Source organism: Lepidochelys kempii, chromosome 3 (genome assembly GCF_965140285.1).
Source record: "Lepidochelys kempii isolate rLepKem1 chromosome 3, rLepKem1.hap1, whole genome shotgun sequence".
In the NCBI taxonomy this organism is placed as follows: domain Eukaryota; kingdom Metazoa; phylum Chordata; order Testudines; family Cheloniidae; genus Lepidochelys; species Lepidochelys kempii.
The window spans coordinates 48,457,178-48,472,515 of NC_136382.1; the positions used below are offsets into that span (position 1 = coordinate 48,457,178).

At 39.6% G+C, this 15,338-nt stretch overlaps 1 protein-coding gene across 1 annotated transcript in view; it reads right to left on the bottom strand.

The window, feature by feature from the left end:
• Window positions 1-1,769: 1,769 nt before the first annotated feature.
• Window positions 1,770-15,338, bottom strand: part of LOC140908159 (uncharacterized) — a 54,874-nt gene continuing 41,305 nt past the window's right edge. Inside the window, 11 exon segments of the mRNA XM_073335125.1 lie at window positions 1,770-1,975; window positions 2,688-2,765; window positions 2,903-2,993; window positions 5,198-5,374; window positions 5,885-6,022; window positions 6,223-6,255; window positions 7,474-7,518; window positions 10,225-10,260; window positions 10,425-10,496; window positions 14,526-14,579; window positions 14,681-14,734. Of these exon segments, the coding sequence (XP_073191226.1) occupies window positions 1,770-1,975; window positions 2,688-2,765; window positions 2,903-2,993; window positions 5,198-5,374; window positions 5,885-6,022; window positions 6,223-6,255; window positions 7,474-7,518; window positions 10,225-10,260; window positions 10,425-10,496; window positions 14,526-14,579; window positions 14,681-14,734 (984 nt within the window).

Genomic DNA, 15,338 nt, shown 5'->3' on the forward strand with positions numbered 1-15,338 from the left:
CATATTATTATTAGTTTTTTGTACTGCGGTACTACATAGAAATCCCCAGTTAGGGGCTCTATGGGTTTAATGCTGTACATACTGTGTAGGGGCAAGGCCAGATGGCTATAGAATAGTAGTGAGAGATAGATATATTAGCTCCAGGCTAAACAAATCCCTGGTACCAGGATAAGTTAAATGGCAGCTGCTCCAGGTCAATGAAGAAATCTGGGACCAATTAAGAACTTTCCAGAAGGTAGGGAGAATGCTAGGCTGATTGAGACACCTGAAGCCAATTAGGGACTGTCTGAAACTAGTTAAAAGCCTCTCAGTCAGTCAGGTGGGTGTCAGGAGCCATGGGAAGAAGTTGTGCTGTTGGAGAGACTGAGCAGTACACACCATATCAGGCACAAGGAAGGAGGCCCTGAGGTAAGGGTAAAGTGGAGCTTGAGGAAGTGGGGGCTGCTGTGGGGAAGTAGCCCAGGGAATTGTATGTGTCATGTTTCTAAAAGGTCAGCTACCATAGCTGATACTGTTAGGGTCCCTGGGCTGGAGCCTGGAGTAGAGGGTGGGCCTGGGCTCCCCCCATTCCCCCCCCCCCCCAATTAATCACTGAGACTGGGAGACGGAGGCTGTGCAAGGGAGGATAGCTTCTCCTCACCTCCCTCGCTGGCTTATGATGAAAATGGTTCAGTAGACTGTGAGCCTTGTCTCTAGAGAGAGAAGGGTTACGTGGACGGTCACAGTGAGCCTCTGAGGCTAGCGAAATCTGCTAGGAAACGTGGGACCCACGGAGACAAGGACAGAGCTTTGTCACAACACATAACAAGAAGATTGAGGCAGGGAGCACAGAACTTATGATCCAAATACAAGCTGAAGCTGAGCTTTGTGATGCAGTGGAACTACATGTAAACCAACAATCGGTCCTATCTTGGGACTCAAATAGAATATTAATAGATGATTTTTTTTTGCAAGAACAGCATGAAAAGTAAATGACAGTCTCCCTTCCCACTTTGAGTAAGCCAAAGCATATTATGGTTTGGCTAAAAGGTGAATTATTCCTGGCTAACGCTTTGCAAGATGGGATTTAGCCCCTGCTGCAAGTAGCAGCATCTCTTACTCCTTGAATTAGTGCATAAATTGCTTGGTCATGAAGATATGCAATCGCTGGACTAGCTTATCATCAGCAGATGTCATAAATACTTAATGTAGGGCAGACTGATTTCAGGCTGTCTTCTTCAGGCTTCCTGTCATGAATTCAAACTGTGAGGAATGTATAAAGGCTTAAGAACCCTCATACAGGTCCCTGATCCTATATCTTTACTTAGGATGGAAATACGGTTTGGCACCATAAGAGACTGACTTCCATAAAATTAAAACAATTGTGTAATGTTTTTCAACTTTTATTATAAAAAACATTTCCTAGGTACATTCAAAAAAGAAATAGTTGTTTGGATGTCAAATATAAAACATGGCATTGCTTTATATTAATATAAGTTGTACAATGTACTCGACATTTTAAAAAGCAAATGCAGTATTTTAAAAACAAATATCCTCTATCTGAACACCATAAGGTGCCATTTAAGTGAAATGGTTTACCACTTCTTAGGTAGGATTATGATGTTATTAGTTTACACTAAAAATTCACAAAGTGAACTGGCTTCTAAATTAAACGGTAATTCATATGTATTTTTCAAAAGGTTTCAATTTTGAAAAGGGAGCAAATGTGTACTTTGTTCATTTACACTTGTTTTCTTCCACATCAAAGGATTTCATGATGTTTCTCTCACTCACTTTGCTTGCCATACGAAAGAAGATGACGACTCACTTTGCTGATCTACATCATTTGGAAGATAAGGATCACACCCTGTTTTACATATACCTGGAGGCCCTCTAAGTCCAGGGTATCCTCTCAAACCAGACTGTCCCATATGTCCCCGTGGGCCAGGCTGACCTGGAAGTCCATCGAATGCTAGTCCACTTCTTCCACATTCACCTTAAGAAAGGGGCAGTGAGCAAGAGAAATCTAAGTTATGCTGAAAAGGCAATGACAGTAATAGAGGTTAGAGATGGAAAGGACCTGTGGTTCCCCTAGCCCATCTCTCTCGCCTAGCTGGTGATCTGGAACCAGCAGTGACGTTGAGTCTCCACCAACCTCCATTAAGCTCTGATGCTCAAGGACTGAAAGTGTGGCTGGCCATATGCAGGGTGGACAGGGAAGGTCATGTGGAAGCAGCTGTGTGCAGTTTGGCCTGACATGATACAGCCTTTATAGGAAGGTTCTTTATATGGATTTTGGAAAGTATCCAATTTGGTCAGAAAAGCTGCATGATCTTTATTTGCTTTTGATTTAGAGAAAACCAATTATGTAGAATTTTCACTATTTAAATAACCAGACTATGTTAATAATTTACTCTAAAGTGTTTTCAGTTAAGAACTTTTTTAAATCTGCCATCACAGGATGTAGTGCAAAATACAACCTATTTGGGCTTTACATGGTGCCTTTTATATATCTTCTCAGAGGTTTGCCCCAGTTTTGAATTGCACATATACAGGATCATATGAGCATCAATTCACAGGACACATCTCGTACATCCATACCACATTAAAGTGTTTACCAAAACCTACCATAAAACAGTACATACTGTACAACATGAATGCAGAAATATACTTATAGCAAGAAAGATTACAAGAGCAAAAAGGAGTACCTCTTAGGCCTTGATTGCCTTCAAAGCCAGCAAATACAAAACCTTTGGCACCTCTATCTCCTTTGTCTCCATGGTCACCTAAAATTAAAAAAAAATAAGTGTTTTTAAATAACTACCATATTTTTCAACAGCAACACTTTCACACTTGTGTCTGCTGTAATTTATTCAACCGAATATTGCAAAAAAAATTATTTTCCATTTTAAAAACATTCTACCTTTTGGTCCTTGTTTTCCTGGGTCACCAACATCGCCATAAAAGCCTTTAGGTCCACGTTCTCCATCAGCTCCATTTAACCCAGGTTTGCCCTATAGAAATGTTAAAAATATTACAGTACATGAAACTACTCAATATTTTTTTGCGTTGTTGAATTCGAATCAGTACCATCAGATAAAATACTGTAACTATATTAAAATTAAAAATTAAAGGATTAGCTACACGGAAAGCAGAAGAGTCCAAATGTCACCTTAAAAATCAAAAGTAAGTATTTGACTTCAATAAACTTTCCTACTCTCCAACAATAAAACATTTAATTCAATTCATAAATGAAGAAAGAACTAAGGGTTATTAGAAGTCTGCTTGCTTTTACGAAAAAGTCATAATAAAATGAAAAATCTGTAAAAAAATAAAAAAAACGCAGTCCATTTTTACATAGGAAAATTCCTATTTTAGTTAATTATGCCCACAATAATAAGGTGAGAGCCAAGAATATTTGAACTAGATAAAAAGTCATACGAGGATAAGGATTAAGGCATCCACAAAGGCCTCAATTTCACTCAAAGATCAAATAGTGTTTAAACTTGATTTTTAACAATCAAATTATCTGACTTGGTGCTGCTGATCACAGCTGACTGGGCCAGGGCACAAGGACAAATTGTTGGGTAGTATTATGTTGTTTAGTTATGGATAAACACTGGTCCCAGTAGGGTTTACACACAACCGAGTGGATTCTAAACACAACTTGCCTTTTCCATATCAGCCAGTCAGCAATGGTAAATATCATGTTACCTAACTCAACTGTTAAAATCATTACATTTGCTAGTGGAGAAAACCCAAAAGCTACTGAAAATAGGCTGTGTGTTTGGGAGGTATGTTTTACCCACCAGTGCAGTTTGAAAAGGTGAAGATAAGAATTGTGGGAGGGGAAAGAAGTGTGTTTCATAAGTAACTTTATACATCAACAATGAAGGGTGAATGGGGTAAACTGAAAGGAGTTCAGAGGCAACTGAATGAAGTGGGAGAGCAAAGTGTGATTAGGCCAAATAAATAAGATGGAACAAGGCTTCACAAAGATTTGAGAAACACTAGGCAGATCTTTAGTTGTATACTTTGGAGTAGAGAAGGTAAAAAACTGAGGCAACACTGTATGCATGCAGCTTGGCACTGTACTCTGGGAGTTGGGGTCACCAGCAAGGAGAAGTCGGCATTTAAAGATATTTGAAGGCATTAGTAAAATGTAAGTTTTAATTTGTTTATTATTTGTGTATTACTTCTATTTGGTGATATTAACCTTTATCCAACATACTAACCTAAACTTTCACATTGAAACAAGCTTTTTTATTTGGGGTGGGGCATGATATTCAAATTTTGTGTGTGGCATCGTACTAATCCATTCTGTTCAGAAAAGATTAATTTGTACATCTGTGGAAAAGGTTACTAAATATAGCAGTCCCCCAGCTTGATATTTAGCTTTAGGTTATGAAACAATCTCTCTTTATTTAGAATACTTCATACTGCAGGCAGTTATTTGCGTGTAATAATACAGATACCTAAAGAACCATGAAGATGAAAAGGAATAGCGCAGAAGTATTACCATGAAATCTTAAACTTTTAAAAGTTTCTTACCGTGTTATTTTAGATGATGTGAAAGGGTATTGGCTGCAACACAATAATGAACGTGATAACTAGGATATAAGAACTACTGAGGCAGTTACGCATTTGTTGTATTGTAGGTACTGGAAAATACTACTGCGCTGTACACAATGAAGTTATGGTCCTCCAAAGGTCAATATTTCATAGATTAGTGGGTGATGAATGCCATGGTTATGAGTCAGAATTTGCCTTTGGAGCTGACAAACATCATGATAGCACGAAATAAAAAAACCCTGTTTCATATCACTTTTTAGCAGCTCAATTACATGTGAAAAAAGGTCATTAAATTATTGTTCAGCTTGTAATTGTATTAAATGTACTTGTCTGATACTTTACTACAGCTCCACTACATATTTTTTTAAGCTTAAGATAACAGAGCAACAATCAATTTTTTTCCCAATGTGTGAATTTCTTCCATAGTAGTGTTGTACTTGTTGGAGGAAAATGGGTCCTCTCCTGAAGTCAATAGCAAGCTCACATTGATTTCTATGGGAGCAGGATCAAGCACAATATTGCCACATGGAAAAACGTTTTCTATTTTTTCAGTTCATGTGTTAACTTCATTTAACAATGTTTTCAGTGTTTCAATAACAGGTTAATTTTCTGAAATGGCTTTGTTTTTCTCCCCCTGTATACTTACTTCTTCTCCAGAGGGTCCAGGCAAACCAACAGGTCCTGGAGGCCCCATAGGCACATCTCCATAAAGCAGGCACATGCTGGCACATTTCCTCCCAACACTATTTGCAAACATTGACATTTGTTCTAAGACAATTCCTTTGCACACTTCTATCACATGAGCTGCTGGGAAAGGCAGCCCCTCCATGAGAAGAACATGAGAACAATCAGAAAAATAAAATATGCAGCAGAGTTCCATTAATAGCATAACTCGCTGAAACACCTCCTGAGTTTCCTGTAATTATCCATGTAACAACATTTGACTGTGCTGTTCTTTGTCACTGTACAGCTAATTTTACGATGACATTAAAAAAGATGATTTCCAAGCATATTAACAAATTATCCTTGTTAAACAATTATTTTACAAAAACAAGCAATTTTTTACAAGAAAATGCCTGATGGACCTCAGATGGACTAACTTAGTTTTAAAATTAAAATTTAGAACTACTGAGCCAACTTCATCCCTTCTATAATTCCACTAACACAAGGAATTAATGTGGCCTTCTTGTCCAATTCTGATCCTACTTACACATGTTCAAACATATTTATTACAGCATGCATGTAACTGAGCAAAATTTGATACACCATCTCACAACTCTGAGTACTTAGTTTCTTCTATTATATTTTAGGTCGAAAGAACTGAAAGTCTTACAGGAGGTCCAACTGATCCAACATTTCCTGGTGGACCCTCATCTCCAGGAACACCCTGTTCTCCAGGTTGGCCTTGGGATCCAGTCTCTCCGGATGGACCTCTTTTACCAATAACACCCTCTGGTCCTTTGTCTCCAACCTAAAACAAAGATTTGACTTTTACTTACACTTTGTAAGTGAAGATTTCTTAGAATGGTCTTTGAGCAATTATGGTTTGCTCTTGCTGGCTTTATTACAAATTTTCTACGAAGAAGTTCAAATACTGTACACTTTGAGTGCAGTACAAATATACTAAGATAAAGACAGAACAGCAAGGGGGTAAAAGGTGTTTTTACTTACACTTCCTTTTGGTCCTTTAACTCCTTTTTCTCCCTTTAAATATAAATACAAATACTATTTTTGGCACTGAAATTCATACAATAATATTTCCCATTGCTTTGTTTGTTATCCTTGTGTAGAAGTAAGAAGGTTAATACCTTACAATTATACAGCACTTTTCATCCAGATCCAGAACACAGTTTGCAAATTACAAACTATGAGTACACGGGGTCATTGGACATATAATTCTAAACTTCTGTTCATAGAATGTATGTTCACATAAGGCCAAATCCTCAGCCCAGCATGCACCCATCTTTGACCCAAGTTTGCATAGCAGCTGTTGAGACACACTGTTGAGATTACTTCTACTGTATGGCGCAGATTTTTAGGCATTATGGCATTCAGTGTTGCAATGCCTAATTGATATAGGAGTCATGCATGCACTTAGGAGCCAAGATCTTGAGCTTGGATGTACCTAAATCCCTTTTGAAAATGAGATTTAGTCTCCTAAATCAGTTAGGCATTGCAACACTGAGTACAGCAACAGCTAAATACCTTTAAAAATCTGGGCCTATATCTGATTATGTATTGAAATGTAATATTCACAGTCTGCACTGTACTGACTAGCTACGTAGGTCATTCAGGGAATTGAAACAATGCCATCACATTTATATAATGTAGTGCAACTTGTGCAGTTTACAATCCAGTATAAAATTCAAAAAAATCACCAATGGAGAATATTCAAGGACACAAGCTAAACATCTGCATTTCATGAACACTTGCATTAGTAAAACTTGTATGCTTGAAAGCTTGTGGAAAGTGAATGTGGAAGTGCTGTAAATAGGGCTGAATTACAATTAGTTTTCAAATTTGAATGACTATGAACAATTTTGACTGCAGTACCCACTTGTTTCTGCATGGGACATTTAGGCCAATATTCTCAAATTTTGAGTGTCCAACATTAGGCACCTAAATAAAATGCCACATTTTCAGTGAGGCTGAGCACTGCACTCTCACTGAAGTCAACAGCAAACCAACACATCAGTAACTAATATTTGTTGCTAGCAAGAGTCTTCCTTTAATTTTACTTCCCAGTGCAAAGTTCCACATACCATAAAAACAGTAAAGTCAAAAGCTATGGTGTTGTTAAGATTTATAGGAAACTAATATGAGTGTGTAGAAGTTTATAAAAACTATAATAATGCCAAGAGTGTGAACAATGAATCAGTTACATGTAATATTCAATTACAAATATGTCATATATTACTGTACCTTGTCACCTTCTTGACCCTTAATGCCTGGAACACCAACATTTCCCTGCACAGAGAAAGAAACCCCACACAAATATTATAATTATATTTTTTTAAGAATAGTTACAAGACGACTCAATTCGTATATTCATTTTCTGAGCATTATCAAAAGCGTAATAACCTCACCACTTTCCATTTCAAATACTAAGTGCACTTCTTCAACCTAGTCTATGCTAATAAATGACAGTTATATCATTCTCGTTCCTGGCACACTGCAATGTCTTCATAACATGTTAACAAACAACAACATCTATCTCTTTTCAGCAGCGGATCTCAAAGCACTTTACAAAGGAGATCAGTACAATTATCTCCATTTTACAGATGGGAAAACTTACACCCAGAGGGTGAAGGAACTTGCCTATGGTCACTCAGGAGGCCACTGGGAACAGAACACACATCTCCAGAGTCTCAGTCCCCTATCCACTAGACAAGACCCGTGGTTCTCAACCAGACGTCCGGGGCCCTCTGGGGGACCATGGGCAGGTTTTAGAGGGTCGGCCAAGCATGGCCAGCATTATACTTGCTAGGGCCCAGGGCAGAAAGCCAAAGCCCTACCATGCAGGGTCGCAGCCCAGGGCCCCAAGCCCCATCACCCACGGCTGAAGCCAAAGATTGAACAATGGAGTGTCACAGTGCCCCGTGGCGTGGGGCCCTGGACAATTGCCCTGCTTTCTACCTCCAAACTCTGGCTTTTATATGCAGAAAAATGGTTGTTTCGGCACAGCTGGGCCATGGAGTTTTTATAGCATGTTGGGGGGCCTCAGAAACAAAAAGGTTGAGAACCTCTGGACTAGACAATACTGCTATCTCAGCAGGGGTCTCTTCTTTTCAAATGACTGATATTCAGCACCAATAAGGTGATTAGTAGCCTTTAGACTCTATTAAGGGGCCTGCCGAATGCTCAGGTGTTGCAGAGCCAGCGTAGGACCATTTGTAGAGTTAAGGTAAAGAACCACAGAAGATTAAGGTTGGAAGAGACTTCAGGAGGTTATCTAGTCCAACCCCTGCTCAAAGCAGGACCAACCCTAACTAAATCATCCCAGCCAGGGCTTTGTCAAGCCAGGCCTTAAAAACCTCTAAGGAAGGAGATTCCACCACCTCCCGAGGTAACCCATTCCAATGCTTCACCACCCTCCTAGTGAAATAGTTTTTCCTAATATCCAACCTAAACCTCCCCCACTGCAACTTGAGACCATTGCTCCTTGTTCTGTCATCTGCTACCACTGAGAACAGCCTTGCTCCATCCTCTTTGGAACCCCCCTTCAGGTAGCTGAAGGCTGCTATCAAGCATGAGCAAGGGTTACAGAATCATATATTTTACTGCTACTAATTGCTATTTAAGAAAATAATACAAATTCTTTTTTAAAAAAAAAAGCTATATTATGTAATTAAAAAAAGAACATTTCAGAAGCTACTTGCTACTTTTCATCTCAGATTATCCTAATTTAAAATTTTTCATTATACCTAGATTTGGAAGGTTTAGATTTTTATCAGTAAATGTCAGCTTCCCCATACACACGTAAACTGAAGAAAAAATATTTCCATTGATAATAATCAAATATTATTATATAGCCAAAGTAAGTAAAATATTGCTTAAGAACTTATTAGAGTTTGAATTAAGGATATACACTATTTACTTGCTATATTTTGACGTGATGTTGACAGTTTGTGTTTTAATGGTTATAAAGTTTTAACTTGTTGAATCTCATTGTCTACTGTCATTAAATAAGTATTGTCTCCCCCCACTAGTTTCCTGCAACTGTGAAAATTTAAAAAGATGAAAATAGAAAAAAATGCTTAAAAATAAACAGATATCTGTTGAAATTATAAAAAAAAAAAAATAAATTGAATTCTGCCAAGCCTCATTAAATTGTATATGTATTCTATGTTTGAGCCACCAACTCTGGTTCTGTAACTACCTCTTAACTCATTTTTGCTCAGTTCTCAACTAGCCATCATTCAGTGCCTAAACAAAATTTTCACCTGCATGCTGCACACATTTGTGCATGCAGAACTCACATATTTTGCATGCAGAGCAGGACGTTATACGTTCAGTTACCTGATTTTCTGGCAAATATACAATTTTCCATGGGCACAACACTGAGGCCATCTGAAAATTAAAACCTTTATCTCTTTGTGATTCAAATGGAAATAAAATAGTTTTGCCAGTTATTAAGAGCCAGGCAGAACCTGGCTCTTCCATAGTTATTCAATGAGGGAAGAAAGAAAGGAGCTTTCCCGCCTGTCTTAGAGGCATAAAGGCTGCCCCATCCTTTCTCCACAGAGGCACGTGACAGCCCAAAGGAGCTGGGAAGGGAGGAGGTGGGAAGAAGGCAGTGCTACTGCTCGAGACCTATGCCTGGGGGATAATAAGTCAGATCCCAGAATGAGGAGTGTAGCAAGCACACCGCCTGCTTAGTCTGGATGCTTATAGGTGCTCCAGGAATGTGGTTGAATTTTTTTTTTTAAAAAAGGCTGTGATTATTATCAGTTATAATTTTTGCTACACCCACATGCATTTAAAGTTAGAATTTGGACAAGTTTCCAGGAGCCTGTAATCTTTTTCCACATCTATTTACCTCATTGAAATAAGTTCTCCTTTACTGTAACCATAATCTGCCCTGTGCTTACTGTGCAACCTTAAGAATCAAACTAGAAATTTACTTCTTAAACAAAAAGCAAGATTTCCAGTAAAAGAGTTTCAAAAGGATACCTTCAATCCACAAGTTCCTGGTAGCCCTATATGACCCTGTAGAGAGCAGGAAAGAAAATGACAACTGTCAAGTAATATATAGACAATCATACACATACAATTAGGACCTGAATGTACTACCCATTCAAGTCAATGGAAAGACTCCCATCAGTTTCAGTGGGTGGGAAATCATGGCCAGGGTTACTAACAATGAAACTTACAGTAGCTCCAGGGGGACCAGCGAAGCCAGGCCTACCAGGAATTCCTGCAATCCCTTTTGAACCAGTATCACCCTGTCCAGGAAACATTGAATTATTAAAAATAAATTCACCCACCTTGACCACATGCTTATTGCTGTATATTATCACACATTTAAAAAGGAAGAGAAACTAAAAAGCCCAGGTAAATAAATTTAGATATATCTCTGCCAGTATTTGTTTCTTTTGTTTAGATAAAGGGATTTCTGTGATACTCATCACAATGAGAACCAGTCTGCAAAAAACCTCCAGCATTTTCTTCTGTCTGTTTGGTTCCCAGAGTGCAAGCAATTCTAACAGGGATGTCCCAGAGTGTAGTTGTTCAGAGCCCGATGGCCAGCTCCTTCTTCATCTCCAACCTAAGGTGATGTGTGTCCTCTCAAACCTCTGGGTAAACAGAGTTGGAAAGGTTGTGTGTGTGTGTGTGTGTGTGTGCACGCGCGCACATGCACAGATATATTTTATAATACACACCCACAAACACAACATATAAAAAGTGGTTGAACCTAGCTTTCTCTTCAAAAGTCCAGTCTGTTTGCTACTCATTATATTCTACGATTCTGTCCAGTAATTTTAACTAATAGGAACTAATCCATGCATGTTACTATAATCGCATCTTCACTATCATGATCCAGTTAATATTGATCTCTAATAATCAGCACAGTCTTCTTTAATTAAGCCCTCTATTAAAGACTGATATCCTCTCTTTATGTGTTATTCAGAACATAGTTTGCCCATGTTAAATAATAAAGTTAAATGCTAAGCTGGACAGACTATGGTACTAAAATGTGCATCTGAAAAGTTACCGTCACACTGATTTGTCTTTTGTTAAATTATCTTTAATAATAAAATATTAATTATTTCAGGGAGGAAAACTAGACATGGGAGACCAGAGACCAAAATTAATTCAAAGATAAAAATATCCAGTTTACGATTGTTGCTTTTTTGTCATGTTTAAACATTTATAGCAATTTTACCAGCTGTTCCAACTTACTGTGCTTGTAAAATCACCACCTCCACACAGCGGGTGAATATTTTCTCCAGTCTTGGGTCTTCCTCAAGCCATTTCTGTTACAGATGCCAATCCTAGCCCAACCATTGCAGGCATGCTATCCGTTACCATGGGCGGCAGCAGAATACCTTCCCCACTCCGCTATATTCTTCTGTGTGTGTCTTTCTGATTTTAAATCCTGGTAATAGTTACTCTGGGACAGATCCTCAGGTGGTGTAAATTGTCATAGCTCCATTGACTTTAATTGAGCTACAACAACTTGCGCAAGCTGAGGATCTGGCCCCCGTCATTGAATTTGAGGGATGGTACCTTTTGGACAGCCCACACAATTGCTCTCCATTACATGTCTGATCAGAGGATTGTTCTGCCATTTCCTCCTAAAATCAGAATATCAGGGTTGGAAGGGACCTCAGGAGGTCATCTAGTCCAATCCCCTGCTCAAAACAGGACCAGTCCCCAACTAAATCATCCCAACCAGGGCTTTGTCAAACCTGACCTTAAAAACCTCAAAGGATGGAGATTCCACCACCTCCCTAGGTAACACATATTTTAAGGACCATGACGTTTTTGCTTGTATCTCCACCAAACAAACAATGTTTGCTTCTCCCTGACTGACTCTACCATGCCTCCATCCTCTTGACCTTCACTTCCCTCCTCAAAACTTATTCATGAAGCTTGCAAACTCTAGTCTTCTCTTCTTAGAAATCATATAAATAAAATGTGGAAGAACAACAACAACGATAATATAATAAAAAACCCAAAACACAAAGAACCCTGAAAAACAAGACTCTGAACCTTGATAATGTGTATTTATGATACAGTGTGACAACTTATTACTGTTACCCTTGTCCTGCACTCCCCCTTCCACCCAGGTTTGACATCATTACTTTCAAGTTATATTTGGGGTAGATTTTGCACTGGCTTCCTCAGGTGCATCAGAAGGGGCAAACTCAGCCAGGATTCCTCTTGCGAGCTTTTAGTTAGTGCACACTGGCACACTCACTGAGCCAATGTTGGGAACTGGTATAATGAGTGAGAATCATAGAATATCAGGGTTGGAAAACATCTCAGGAGGTCCTCTAGTCCAACCCTCTGCTCAAAGCAGGACCAATCCCCAACTAAATCATCCCAGCCAGGGCTTTGTCAAGCCAGACCTTAAAAACCTCTAAGGAAGGAGATTCCACCACCTCCCCAGGTAACCCATTCCAGTGCTTCACCACCCTCCTAGTGAACAAGTTTTCCTAATATCCAACCTACACCTCCCCCACTGCAACTTGAGACCACTACTCCTTGTTCTGTCATCTGCTACCACTGAGAACAGTCTAGATCCATCCTCTTTGGAACCCCCTTTCAGGTAATTGAAAGCAGCTATCAGTTCCCCCCTCATTCTTCTCTTCTGCAGACTAAACAATCCCAGTTCCCTCAGCCTCGCCTCATAAGTCATGTGCTCCAGCCCCCTAATCATTTTTGTTGCCCTCCGCTGGACTCTTTCCAATTTTTCCACATCCTTCTTGTAGTGTGGGTCCCCAAACTGGACACAATACTCCAGATGAGGCCTCACCAATGCCGAATAGAGGGGAATGATCAAACCCTCGATCCGCTGGCAAGGCTCCTACTTATACAGCCCAAAATGTCATTACCCTTCTTCGCAACAAGGGCACACTGTTGACTCATACCCAGCTTCTTGTCCAGTGTAACCCCTACGTCTTTTCTGTAGAACTGCTGCCTAGTCACTCGGTCCCTAGTCTATAGTGGTGCATTGGATTCTTCTGTCCTAAGTGCAGGACTATGCACTTGTCCTTGTTGACCCTCATCAGATTTCTTTTGGCCCAATCCTCCAATTGTCTAGGTCCCTCTGTATCCTATCCCTACCCTCCAGCATATCTACCACTCCTCCCAGTTTAGTGTCATCTGCAAACTTGCTGAGGGTGCAATTCACACCATCGTCCAGATCATTAATGAAGATATTGAACAAAACCGACCCCAGGACCGACCCTTGGGGCACTTCGCTTGATACCAGCTGCCAGCTAGACATGGAGCCATTGATCGCTCACTACCCATTGAGCCTGATGATCTAGACAGCTTTCTATCCACCTTATAGTCCATTCTTCCAGCCCATACTACTTTAACTTGCTGGCAAGAATACTTTGGGAGACCTTATCAAAAGCTTTGCTAAAGTCAAGTACATTAACTGGTTATTCGTGTGATTTCTGTTTTTAAGATCTATTATTTAATCCACATCCAGACTGGGAAATGAGTGACCTTCAAGAGCTGCAGAGTTGGGACTCAGCTACTGGGTTTGGATATTTATCCAAGACATTTCCAAGTTTTCCCAAACCTCGATGTGAAAACTGAGCTGGAAGTCTACTGAGAACAGTTCTGCATGTCTAAGCTGGGCTGGGTTCTTTCCTAGCTAATTGATTAGTCACTTGGAAGAGTTTTAGAGGGGCTATATGGGCTGCAGATTAACTTCTATCTGATCATTCCCTTACAGAGAAAGAGCTGTCAGTCAGACAGATGCAAGGATGCTGTAGCAGTCTGAAGACTCCTTCCTCCTCATCATCCCTGCAAATGGTGTTTGAAGAAGAACCCACCAAGAGGGATCTCTCTCTCTTACTTACTTTCTTCCCTATAACAGGAGTCCTAGAATCATAGCAACTTTTGTCCTCTGCACAGCCCCAACAGTTAGGAGAGAGGAACTCAAATATTGTCTAGGACTAGTTATGGAACAGGGAAATTATTTATATGTACAGACTACTCCCAAATAGCTTCACTTCTATAGACAACTAGCTTGGTGAATCTGAATTTGCTTCTGTCTTTACATATTGAGGCCAGGGGCCAAAATCCAAATCCTTATTGCCCTACTCAAGTATGTATTCCAGTTAACTTCTATGGAACTACTTGTGTGAATAAAGGCAAACTGGATTCAGCCCTGGGTTACCAATCTGACTGAGGAACAGCTCCCATATGCTGCCTTCTGATGCATGTGTATCCCAGACAGCCATGTCACTGAGCAACTAGGCCAGGCCCCTCACAAAGAGAATGATACTTACGGTTTTTCCCCAGGGGCCGTCAGGACCTGCTTCTCCTAGAAATCCTCTCTCTCCCTACATAAGGGTAAAATAGATTATTTTAATCTACATAGAAAAGTATAAATACATGAATAATAGATAGTTGAGGGAATACATTCAGATTTTTAAAACTCTACCTTTAAACCCAAAGTACCTTGACCACCCTCTGGCCCTTGAGATCCTTGATAGGCCTAAAGAAAACAAGCAATTAAGACAAAGAGGTTAATTTTTAAGATTACAGAAACAAAATACAGGTTACTTCATAACTCCTAAATCACATTTTGTTTAAAATGAACACAAGCATACCCTTCAGAAGTTACGTATGTGTAAAGAAGCATGCTGTGGCTCATCACCCTAGGAGCATTCTAGAAAAGGCCAAGGGGAGGGAGGTGAGCTCAACATGTGGCTTGGAGAAATATAAGCATGTGATGAACAACTCCATATATGGAAAGGTTAAATATGATTGGCTAGAGGTTTGTGTTATGTAACTTATGTAACTGCCATGTGTTATAAAATAGCAACAGGAGGCACTCCTTACGGGAGGGACTCTGGCTGATTTTTGTACCAGGGGCTCTCCCCTTGTGCACATTGAATAAAGTCTTGTTGAATTGAATTGACTAAAGTATGAAAGACCTTTGATTCTTCCTGGCATCTGACTCATTTGGTTATTTTTGAGAACCACAAAATCCCAACAGTTTCTTGGCACAGCGAGCAGGGTGAGAAATATCCTTCAGAATCACGACCTACAATCAAATTAGAGGATGAGTTTGTTCATTTTTTATTTGGTTGTGTCTC